At 43.2% G+C, this 14,094-nt stretch overlaps 1 protein-coding gene across 1 annotated transcript; it reads left to right on the top strand.

Moving 5' to 3' along the window:
* Positions 1-1,065: 1,065 nt before the first annotated feature.
* On the top strand, positions 1,066-1,716 carry LOC132142752 (uncharacterized; the record flags this gene model as incomplete). The annotated part of the gene is made up of 1 exon (XM_059552860.1): positions 1,066-1,716. A coding segment is annotated over one exon (651 nt), but the record flags the coding sequence as incomplete, so codon positions are not given.
* Between the last annotated feature and the right edge of the window lie 12,378 nt (positions 1,717-14,094).

Raw genomic sequence — 14,094 nt, forward strand, 5'->3', positions numbered from 1 at the left:
GAAACATCTACAACAACAGAGACTTCCACATTCACAACAGCTCCTCCTGAAACATCCACCACTAGTGCAGCAGAAACATCTACAACAACAGAGCCCTTCACAATCACAACAACTCCTGCAGAAACATCCACCACTAGTGCAGCAGAAACATCTACAACAACAGAGCCCTTCACAATCACAACAACTCCTGCAGAAACCTCTATCACTAGTACAGCAGAAACATCTACAACAACAGAGCTATCCACAGTTACAACTACTGCAGAAACATCTATCACTAGTGCAGCAGAAACATCTACAACAACAGACACTTCCATGATCACAACAACTTCTGCTGAAACATTCACAACTAATGTAGCAGAAACATCTACAACAACAGAGACTTCGACAATTACAACAACTCCAGTTGAAATATCCACCATCATCACAGCAGAAACATATACAACAACAGACCCCTCCACAATCACAACAACTTCTACTGCAGAAACATTTACCACTAGTGCAGCAGAAACATCTACAACAACAGAGACTTCCACATTCACAACAGTTCCTGCTGAAACATCCACAACTAGTGTAGCAGAAACATCTACAGCAACAGAGACTACCACAATCACAACAACTCCTGTTGAAACATCCACTTCCATTGCAGCAGAAACATCTACAGCAACAGAGACTTCCACATTCACAACAACTCCTGCAGAAACATCCACCACTAGTGCAGCAGAAACATCTAAAACAACAGATCTCCCCACAATCACAACAACTCCTGCTGAAACATCCACTTCCATTGCAGTAGAAACATCTACAACAACGGAGACTTCCACATTCACAACAACTACTGTTGTAACATCCACCTCTAGTGAAGCAGAAACATCTACAGCAACAGAGACTTCCACATTCAAAACAGCTCCTGCAGAAACCTCTATCACTAGTACAGCAGAAACATCTACAACAACAGAGACTTCCACATTCACAACAGCTCCTGCTGAAACATCCACCACTAGTGCAGCAGAAACATCTACAACAACAGAGCCCTCCACAATCACAACAACTCCTGCAGAAACATCTACCACTAGTACAGCAGAAACATCTACAACAACAGAGACTTCCACATTCACAACAGCTCCTGCTGAAACATACACCACTAGTACAGCAAAAACATCTACAACAACAGAGACTTCCACATTCACAACAGTTCCTGCTGAAACATCTACCACTAGTGCAGCAGAAACGTCTACAACAACTGAGCCCTCCACAATCACAACAAGTCCTGCAGAAACATCTATCACTAGTACAGCAGAAACATCTACAACAATAGAGACTTCGACAATTCCAACAACTCCAGTTGAAACATCCACCATTATCACAGCAGAAATATATACAACAACAGAGCCCTCCACAATCACAACAACTACTGCAGAAACATCTACCACTAGTGCAGCAGAAACATCTACAACATCAGAGACTTCCACATTCACAACAGCTCCTGCAGAAACCTCTATCACTAGTACAGCAGAAACATCTACAACAACAGAGACTTCCACATTCACAACAGCTCCTGCTGAAACATCCACCACTAGTGCAGCAGAAACATCTACAACAACAGAGCCCTTCACAATCACAACAACTCCTGCAGAAACATCCACCACTAGTGCAGCAGAAACATCTACAACAACAGAGCCCTTCACAATCACAACAACTCCTGCAGAAACCTCTATCACTAGTACAGCAGAAACATCTACAACAACAGAGACTTCCACATTCACAACAGCTCCTGCAGAAACATCTACCACTAGTGCAGCAGAAACATCTACAACAACAGAGACTTCCACATTCACAACAGTTCCTGCTGAAACATCCACAACTAGTGTAGCAGAAACATCTACAGCAACAGAGACTACCACAATCACAAAAACTCCTGTTGAAACATCCACTTCCATTGCAGCAGAAACATCTACAGCAACAGAGACTTCCACATTCACAACAACTCCTGCAGAAACATCCACTACTAGTGCAGCAGAAACATCTACAACAACAGATCTCCCCACAATCACAACAACTCCTGCTGAAACATCCACTTCCATTGCAGTAGAAACATCTACAACAACAGAGACTTCCACATTTACAACAGCTCCTGCTGAAACATCCACCACTAGTGCAGCAGAAACATCTACAACAACAGAGCCCTCCACAATCACAACAACTCCTGCAGAAACATCTACCACTAGAACAGCAGAAACATCTACAACAACAGAGACTTCCACATTCACAACAGCTCCTGCTGAAACATCCACCACTAGTACAGCAAAAACATCTACAACAACAGAGACTTCCACATTCACAACAGTTCCTGCTGAAACATCTACCACTAGTGCAGCAGAAACGTCTACAACAACTGAGCCCTCCACAATCACAACAAGTCCTGCAGAAACATCTATCACTAGTACAGCAGAAACATCTACAACAATAGAGACTTCGACAATTCCAACAACTCCAGTTGAAACATCCACCATTATCACAGCAGAAATATATACAACAACAGAGCCCTCCACAATCACAACAACTACTGCAGAAACATCTACCACTAGTGCAGCAGAAACATCTACAACATCAGAGACTTCCACATTCACAACAGCTCCTGCAGAAACCTCTATCACTAGTACAGCAGAAACATCTACAACAACAGAGACTTCCACATTCACAACAGCTCCTGCTGAAACATCCACCACTAGTGCAGCAGAAACATCTACAACAACAGAGCCCTTCACAATCACAACAACTCCTGCAGAAACATCCACCACTAGTGCAGCAGAAACATCTACAACAACAGAGCCCTTCACAATCACAACAACTCCTGCAGAAACCTCTATCACTAGTACAGCAGAAACATCTACAACAACAGAGACTTCCACATTCACAACAGTTCCTGCTGAAACATCCACAACTAGTGTAGCAGAAACATCTACAGCAACAGAGACTACCACAATCACAAAAACTCCTGTTGAAACATCCACTTCCATTGCAGCAGAAACATCTACAGCAACAGAGACTTCCACATTCACAACAACTCCTGCAGAAACATCCACTACTAGTGCAGCAGAAACATCTACAACAACAGATCTCCCCACAATCACAACAACTCCTGCTGAAACATCCACTTCCATTGCAGTAGAAACATCTACAACAACGGAGACTTCCACATTCACAACAACTACTGTTGTAACATCCACCTCTAGTGAAGCAGAAACATCTACAGCAACAGAGACTTCCACATTCACAACAGCTCCTGCAGAAACATCTACCACTAGTACAGCAGAAACATCTACAACAACAGAGACTTCCACATTCAAAACAGCTCCTGCTGAAACATCCACCACTAGTACAGCAGAATCGTCTACAACAACAGAGCCGTCCACAATCACAACAAGTCCTGCAGAAACATATATCACTAGTACAGCAGAAACATCTACAACAATAGAGACTTCAAAAATTCCAACAACTCCAGTTGAAAAATCCACCATTATAACAGCAGAAATATATACAACAACAGAGTCCTCCACAATCACAACAACTCCTGCAGAAACATCCACCACTAGTGCAGCAGAAACATCTACAACAACAGAGACTTCCACATTCACAACAGCTCCTGCAGAAACCTCTATCACTAGTACAGCAGAAACATCTACAACAACAGAGACTTCCACATTCACAACAGCTCCTCCTGAAACATCCACCACTAGTGCAGCAGAAACATCTACAACAACAGAGCCCTTCACAATCACAACAACTCCTGCAGAAACATCCACCACTAGTGCAGCAGAAACATCTACAACAACAGAGCCCTTCACAATCACAACAACTCCTGCAGAAACCTCTATCACTAGTACAGCAGAAACATCTACAACAACAGAGACTTCCACATTCACAACAGCTCCTGCAGAAACATCTACCACTAGTGCAGCAGAAACATCTACAACAACAGAGACTTCCACATTCACAACAGTTCCTGCTGAAACATCCACAACTAGTGTAGCAGTAACATCTACAGCAACAGAGACTACCACAATCACAACAACTCCTGTTGAAACATCCACTTCCATTGCAGCAGAAACATCTACAGCAACAGAGACTTCCACATTCACAACAACTCCTGCAGAAACATCCACCACTAGTGCAGCAGAAACATCTACAACAACAGATCTCCCCACAATCACAACAACTCCTGCTGAAACATCCACTTCCATTGCAGTAGAAACATCTACAACAACAGAGACTTCCACATTTACAACAGCTCCTGCTGAAACATCCACCACTAGTGCAGCAGAAACATCTACAACAACAGAGCCCTCCACAATCACAACAACTCCTGCAGAAACATCTACCACTAGTACAGCAGAAACATCTACAACAACAGAGACTTCCACATTCACAACAGCTCCTGCTGAAACATCCACCACTAGTACAGCAAAAACATCTACAACAACAGAGACTTCCACATTCACAACAGTTCCTGCTGAAACATCTACCACTAGTGCAGCAGAAACGTCTACAACAACTGAGCCCTCCACAATCACAACAAGTCCTGCAGAAACATCTATCACTAGTACAGCAGAAACATCTACAACAATAGAGACTTCGACAATTCCAACAACTCCAGTTGAAACATCCACCATTATCACAGCAGAAATATATACAACAACAGAGCCCTCCACAATCACAACAACTACTGCAGAAACATCTACCACTAGTGCAGCAGAAACATCTACAACATCAGAGACTTCCACATTCACAACAGCTCCTGCAGAAACCTCTATCACTAGTACAGCAGAAACATCTACAACAACAGAGACTTCCACATTCACAACAGCTCCTGCTGAAACATCCACCACTAGTGCAGCAGAAACATCTACAACAACAGAGCCCTTCACAATCACAACAACTCCTGCAGAAACATCCACCACTAGTGCAGCAGAAACATCTACAACAACAGAGCCCTTCACAATCACAACAACTCCTGCAGAAACCTCTATCACTAGTACAGCAGAAACATCTACAACAACAGAGACTTCCACATTCACAACAGCTCCTGCAGAAACATCTACCACTAGTGCAGCAGAAACATCTACAACAACAGAGACTTCCACATTCACAACAGTTCCTGCTGAAACATCCACAACTAGTGTAGCAGAAACATCTACAGCAACAGAGACTACCACAATCACAAAAACTCCTGTTGAAACATCCACTTCCATTGCAGCAGAAACATCTACAGCAACAGAGACTTCCACATTCACAACAACTCCTGCAGAAACATCCACTACTAGTGCAGCAGAAACATCTACAACAACAGATCTCCCCACAATCACAACAACTCCTGCTGAAACATCCACTTCCATTGCAGTAGAAACATCTACAACAACGGAGACTTCCACATTCACAACAACTACTGTTGTAACATCCACCTCTAGTGAAGCAGAAACATCTACAGCAACAGAGACTTCCACATTCACAACAGCTCCTGCAGAAACATCTACCACTAGTACAGCAGAAACATCTACAACAACAGAGACTTCCACATTCAAAACAGCTCCTGCTGAAACATCCACCACTAGTACAGCAGAATCGTCTACAACAACAGAGCCGTCCACAATCTCAACAAGTCCTGCAGAAACATATATCACTAGTACAGCAGAAACATCTACAACAATAGAGACTTCAAAAATTCCAACAACTCCAGTTGAAAAATCCACCATTATAACAGCAGAAATATATACAACAACAGAGCCCTCCACAATCACAACAACTCCTGCAGAAACATCCACCACTAGTGCAGCAGAAACATCTACAACAACAGAGACTTCCACATTCACAACAGCTCCTGCAGAAACCTCTATCACTAGTACAGCAGAAACATCTACAACAACAGAGACTTCCACATTCACAACAGCTCCTCCTGAAACATCCACCACTAGTGCAGCAGAAACATCTACAACAACAGAGCCCTTCACAATCACAACAACTCCTGCAGAAACATCCACCACTAGTGCAGCAGAAACATCTACAACAACAGAGCCCTTCACAATCACAACAACTCCTGCAGAAACCTCTATCACTAGTACAGCAGAAACATCTACAACAACAGAGACTTCCACATTCACAACAGCTCCTGCAGAAACATCTACCATTAGTGCAGCAGAAACATCTACAACAACAGAGACTTCCACATTCACAACAGTTCCTGCTGAAACATCCACAACTAGTGTAGCAGTAACATCTACAGCAACAGAGACTACCACAATCACAACAACTCCTGTTGAAACATCCACTTCCATTGCAGCAGAAACATCTACAGCAACAGAGACTTCCACATTCACAACAACTCCTGCAGAAACATCCACCACTAGTGCAGCAGAAACATCTACAACAACAGATCTCCCCACAATCACAACAACTCCTGCTGAAACATCCACTTCCATTGCAGTAGAAACATCTACAACAACGGAGACTTCCACATTCACAACAACTACTGTTGTAACATCCACCTCTAGTGAAGCAGAAACATCTACAGCAACAGAGCCCTCCACAATCACAACAACTCCTGCAGAAACATCTACCACTAGTACAGCAGAAACATCTACAACAACAGAGACTTCCACATTCACAAAAGCTCCTGCTGAAACATCCACCACTAGTACAGCAGAAACATCTACAACAACAGAGACTTCCACATTCACAACAGTTCCTGCTGAAACATCTACCACTAGTGCAGCAGAAACGTCTACAACAACTGAGCCCTCCACAATCACAACAAGTCCTGCAGAAACATCTATCACTAGTGCAGCAGGAACATCTACAACAACAGAGCCCTCCACAATCACAAGAACTCCTGCAGAAACATCTATCACTAGTACAGCAGAAACATCTACAACAACAGAGAATTCCACATTCACAACAGCTCCTGCTGAAACATCCACCACTACTGCAGCAGAAACATCTACAACAACAGAGCCCTTCACAATCACAACAACTCCTGCAGAAACCTCTATCACTAGTACAGCAGAAACATCTACAACAACAGACACTTCCACATTCACAACAGCTCCTGCTGAAACATCCACCACTAGTACAGCAGAAACATCTACAACCACAGAGACTTCCACATTCACAACAGCTCCTGCTGAAACATCCACCACTAGTGCAGCAGAAATATCTATGACCACAGAGACTTCCATGATCACAACAGGTCATGCTGTAACATTCACAACTATTGTAGCAGAAACAACTACAACAATAGAGACTTTGACAATTCCAACAACTCCAGTTGAAACATCCACAATTATCACAGCAGAAATATATACAACAACACAGCCCTCAACAATCACAAAAGCTACTGCAGAAACATCTACCACTAGTGCAGCAGAAACATCTACAACAACAGAGACTTCCACATTCACAACAGTTCATGTTGAAACATCCACAACTAGTAAAGCAGAAACATCTACAGCAACAGAGACTACCACAATCACAACAACTCCTGTTGAAACATCCACTTCCATTGCAGCAGAAACATCTACAGCATCAGAGACTTCCACATTCACAACAAATCCTGCAGAAACATCCACCACTAGTGCAGCAGAAACATCTACAACAACAGAGCTCCCCACAATCACAACAACTCCTGCTGAAACATCCACTTCCATTGCAGTAGAAACATCTTCAACAACGGAGACTTCCACATTCACAACAACTCCTGCAGAAACATCTACCACTAGTACAGCAGAAACATCTACAACAACAGAGACTTCCACATTCACAACAGCTCCTGCTGAAACATCTACCACTAGTGCAGCAGAAACATCTACAACAACAGAGCCCTCTACCATCACAACAACTCCTGCAGAAACATCTATCACTAGTACAGCAGAAACATCTACAATAACAGAGATTTCCACATTCACAACAGCTCCTGCTGAAACATCCACCACTAGTGTAGCAGAAACATCTACAGCTACAGAGACTACCACAATCACAACAACTCCTGTTGAAACATCCACTTCCATTGCAGCAGAAACATCTACAACAACAGAGCTCCCCACAATCACAACAACTCCTGCTGAAACATCCACTTCCATTGCAGTAGAAACATCTACAACAACGGAGACTTCCACCTTCACAACAACTACTGCTGTAACATCCACCTCTAGTGAAGCAGAAACATCTACAGCAACAGAGCCCTCCACAATCACAACAACTCCTGCAGAAACATCTACCACTAGTGCAGCAGAAAAGTCTACAAGAACTACAGCAGAAACATCTACCACTAGTGCAGCAGAAACATCTACAACATCAGAGACTTCCACATTCACAACAGCTCCTGCTGAAACATCTACCACTAGTGCAGCAGAAACATCTACAACAACAGAGCCCTCTACCATCACAACAACTCCTGCAGAAACATCTATCACTAGTACAGCAGAAACATCTACAATAACAGAGCTCCCCACAATCACAACAACTCCTGCTGAAACATCCACTTCCATTGAAGTAGAAACATCTACAACAACGGAGACTTCCACCTTCACAACAACTACTGCTGTAACATCCACCTCTAGTGAAGCAGAAACATCTACAGCAACAGAGCCCTCCACAATCACAACAACTCCTGCAGAAACATCTATCACTAGTGCAGCAGAAAAGTCTACAAGAACTACAGCAGAAACATCTACCACTAGTGCAGCAGAAACATCTACAACATCAGAGACTTCCACATTCACAACAGCTCCTGCAGAAACCTCTATCACTAATACAGCAGAAACATCTACAACAACAGAGACTTCCACATTCACAATAGCTCCTGCTGAAACATCCACCACTAGTGCAGCAGAAACAACTACAACAACAGAGCCCTTCACAATCACAACAACTCCTGCAGAAACATCCACCACTAGTGCAGCAGAAACATCTACAACAACAGAGCCCTTCACAATCACAACAACTCCTGCAGAAACCTCTATCACTAGTACAGCAGAAACATCTACAACAACAGAGCTCCCCACAATCACAACAACTCCTGCTGAAACATCCACTTCCATTGAAGTAGAAACATCTACAACAACGGAGACTTCCACCTTCACAACAACTACTGCTGTAACATCCACCTCTAGTGAAGCAGAAACATCTACAGCAACAGAGCCCTCCACAATCACAACAACTCCTGCAGAAACATCTATCACTAGTGCAGCAGAAAAGTCTACAAGAACTACAGCAGAAACATCTACCACTAGTGCAGCAGAAACATCTACAACATCAGAGACTTCCACATTCACAACAGCTCCTGCAGAAACCTCTATCACTAATACAGCAGAAACATCTACAACAACAGAGACTTCCACATTCACAATAGCTCCTGCTGAAACATCCACCACTAGTGCAGCAGAAACAACTACAACAACAGAGCCCTTCACAATCACAACAACTCCTGCAGAAACATCCACCACTAGTGCAGCAGAAACATCTACAACAACAGAGCCCTTCACAATCACAACAACTCCTGCAGAAACCTCTATCACTAGTACAGCAGAAACATCTACAACAACAGAGACTTCCACATTCACAACAGCTCCTGCAGAAACATCTACCACTAGTGCAGCAGAAACATCTACAACAACAGAGACTTCCACATTCACAACAGTTCCTGCTGAAACATCCACAACTAGTGTAGCAGAAACATCTACAGCAACAGAGACTACCACAATCACAAAAACTCCTGTTGAAACATCCACTTCCATTGCAGCAGAAACATCTACAGCAACAGAGACTTCCACATTCACAACAACTCCTGCAGAAACATCCACTACTAGTGCAGCAGAAACATCTACAACAACAGATCTCCCCACAATCACAACAACTCCTGCTGAAACATCCACTTCCATTGCAGTAGAAACATCTACAACAACGGAGACTTCCACATTCACAACAACTACTGTTGTAACATCCACCTCTAGTGAAGCAGAAACATCTACAGCAACAGAGACTTCCACATTCACAACAGCTCCTGTAGAAACCTCTATCACTAGAACAGCAGAAACATCTACAACAACAGAGACTTCCACATTCACAACAGCTCCTGCTGAAACATCCACCACTAGTGCAGCAGAAACATCTACAACAACAGAGCCCTCCACATTCACAACAACTCCTGCAGAAACATCTACCACTAGTACAGCAGAAACATCTACAACAACAGAGACTTCCACATTCAAAACAGCTCCTGCTGAAACATCCACCACTAGTACAGCAGAAACATCTACAACAACAGAGACTTCCACATTCACAACAGTTCCTGCTGAAACATCTACCACTAGTGCAGCAGAAACGTCTACAACAACTGAGCCCTCCACAATCACAACAAGTCCTGCAGAAACATCTATCACTAGTGCAGCAGGAACATCTACAACAACAGAGCCCTCCACAATCACAAGAACTCCTGCAGAAACATCTATCACTAGTACAGCAGAAACATCTACAACAACAGAGAATTCCACATTCACAACAGCTCCTGCTGAAACATCCACCACTACTGCAGCAGAAACATCTACAACAACAGAGCCCTTCACAATCACAACAACTCCTGCAGAAACCTCTATCACTAGTACAGCAGAAACATCTACAACAACAGACACTTCCACATTCACAACAGCTCCTGCTGAAACATCCACCACTAGTACAGCAGAAACATCTACAACCACAGAGACTTCCACATTCACAACAGCTCCTGCTGAAACATCCACCACTAGTGCAGCAGAAATATCTATGACAACAGAGACTTCCATGATCACAACAGGTCATGCTGTAACATTCACAACTATTGTAGCAGAAACAACTACAACAATAGAGACTTTGACAATTCCAACAACTCCAGTTGAAACATCCACAATTATCACAGCAGAAATATATACAACAACACAGCCCTCAACAATCACAAAAGCTACTGCAGAAACATCTACCACTAGTGCAGCAGAAACATCTACAACAACAGAGACTTCCACATTCACAACAGTTCATGTTGAAACATCCACAACTAGTAAAGCAGAAACATCTACAGCAACAGAGACTACCACAATCACAACAACTCCTGTTGAAACATCCACTTCCATTGCAGCAGAAACATCTACAGCAACAGAGACTTCCACATTCACAACAAATCCTGCAGAAACATCCACCACTAGTGCAGCAGAAACATCTACAACAACAGAGCTCCCCACAATCACAACAACTCCTGCTGAAACATCCACTTCCATTGCAGTAGAAACATCTTCAACAACGGAGACTTCCACATTCACAACAACTCCTGCAGAAACATCTACCACTAGTACAGCAGAAACATCTACAACAACAGAGACTTCCACATTCACAACAGCTCCTGCTGAAACATCTACCACTAGTGCAGCAGAAACATCTACAACAACAGAGCCCTCTACCATCACAACAACTCCTGCAGAAACATCTATCACTAGTACAGCAGAAACATCTACAATAACAGAGACTTCCACATTCACAACAGCTCCTGCTGAAACATCCACCACTAGTGCAGCAGAAACATCTACAACAACAGAGCCCTTCACAATCACAAGAACTCCTGCAGAAACCTCTATCACTAGTACAGCAGAAACGTCTACAACAACAGAGACTTCCACATTCACAACAGCTCCTGCAGAAACATCTACCATTAGTGCAGCAGAAACATCTACAACAACAGAGACTTCCACATTCACAACAGTTGCTGCTGAAACATCCACAACTAGTGTAGCAGAAACATCTACAGCTACAGAGACTACCACAATCACAACAACTCCTGTTGAAACATCCACTTCCATTGCAGCAGAAACATCTACAACAACAGAGCTCCCCACAATCACAACAACTCCTGCTGAAACATCCACTTCCATTGCAGTAGAAACATCTACAACAACGGAGACTTCCACCTTCACAACAACTACTGCTGTAACATCCACCTCTAGTGAAGCAGAAACATCTACAGCAACAGAGCCCTCCACAATCACAACAACTCCTGCAGAAACATCTACCACTAGTGCAGCAGAAAAGTCTACAAGAACTACAGCAGAAACATCTACCACTAGTGCAGCAGAAACATCTACAACATCAGAGACTTCCACATTCACAACAGCTCCTGCTGAAACATCTACCACTAGTGCAGCAGAAACATCTACAACAACAGAGCCCTCTACCATCACAACAACTCCTGCAGAAACATCTATCACTAGTACAGCAGAAACATCTACAATAACAGAGCTCCCCACAATCACAACAACTCCTGCTGAAACATCCACTTCCATTGAAGTAGAAACATCTACAACAACGGAGACTTCCACCTTCACAACAACTACTGCTGTAACATCCACCTCTAGTGAAGCAGAAACATCTACAGCAACAGAGCCCTCCACAATCACAACAACTCCTGCAGAAACATCTACCAATAGTGCAGCAGAAAAGTCTACAAGAACTACAGCAGAAACATCTACCACTAGTGCAGCAGAAACATCTACAACATCAGAGACTTCCACATTCACAACAGCTCCTGCAGAAACCTCTATCACTAGTACAGCAGAAACATCTACAACAACAGAGACTTCCACATTCACAATAGCTCCTGCTGAAACATCCACCACTAGTGCAGCAGAAACAACTACAACAACAGAGCCCTTCACAATCACAACAACTCCTGCAGAAACATCCACCACTAGTGCAGCAGAAACATCTACAACAACAGAGCCCTTCACAATCACAACAACTCCTGCAGAAACCTCTATCACTAGTACAGCAGAAACATCTACAACAACAGAGACTTCCACATTCACAACAGCTCCTGCAGAAACATCTACCACTAGTGCAGCAGAAACATCTACAACAACAGAGACTTCCACATTCACAACAGTTCCTGCTGAAACATCCACAACTAGTGTAGCAGAAACATCTACAGCAACAGAGACTACCACAATCACAAAAACTCCTGTTGAAACATCCACTTCCATTGCAGCAGAAACATCTACAGCAACAGAGACTTCCACATTCACAACAACTCCTGCAGAAACATCCACTACTAGTGCAGCAGAAACATCTACAACAACAGATCTCCCCACAATCACAACAACTCCTGCTGAAACATCCACTTCCATTGCAGTAGAAACATCTACAACAACGGAGACTTCCACATTCACAACAACTACTGTTGTAACATCCACCTCTAGTGAAGCAGAAACATCTACAGCAACAGAGACTTCCACATTCACAACAGCTGTTGTAGAAACCTCTATCACTAGTACAGCAGAAACATCTACAACAACAGAGACTTCCACATTCACAACAGCTCCTGCTGAAACATCCACCACTAGTGCAGCAGAAACATCTACAACAACAGAGCCCTCCACATTCACAACAACTCCTGCAGAAACATCTACCACTAGTACAGCAGAAACATCTACAACAACAGAGACTTCCACATTCAAAACAGCTCCTGCTGAAACATCCACCACTAGTACAGCAGAAACATCTACAACAACAGAGACTTCCACATTCACAACAGTTCCTGCTGAAACATCTACCACTAGTGCAGCAGAAACGTCTACAACAACAGAGCCGTCCACAATCACAACAAGTCCTGCAGAAACATCTATCACTAGTACAGCAGAAACATCTACAACAATAGAGACTTCAAAAATTCCAACAACTCCAGTTGAAACATCCACCATTATAACAGCAGAAATATATACAACAACAGAGCCCTCCACAATCACAACAACTACTGCAGAAACATCTACCACTAGTGCAGCAGAAACATCTACAACAACAGAGACTTCCACATTCACAACAGCTCCTGTAGAAACCTCTATCACTAGTACAGCAGAAACATCTACAACAACAGAGACTTCCACACTCACAACAGCTCCTCCTGAAACATCCACCACTAGTGCAGCAGAAACATCTACAACAACAGAGCCCTTCACAATCACAACAACTCCTGCAGAAACCTCTATCACTAGTACAGCAGAAACATCTACAACAACAGAGACTTCCACA

This window comes from Carassius carassius, chromosome 6 (genome assembly GCF_963082965.1).
Source record: "Carassius carassius chromosome 6, fCarCar2.1, whole genome shotgun sequence".
NCBI classification, from domain to species: Eukaryota; Metazoa; Chordata; class Actinopteri; order Cypriniformes; family Cyprinidae; genus Carassius; species Carassius carassius.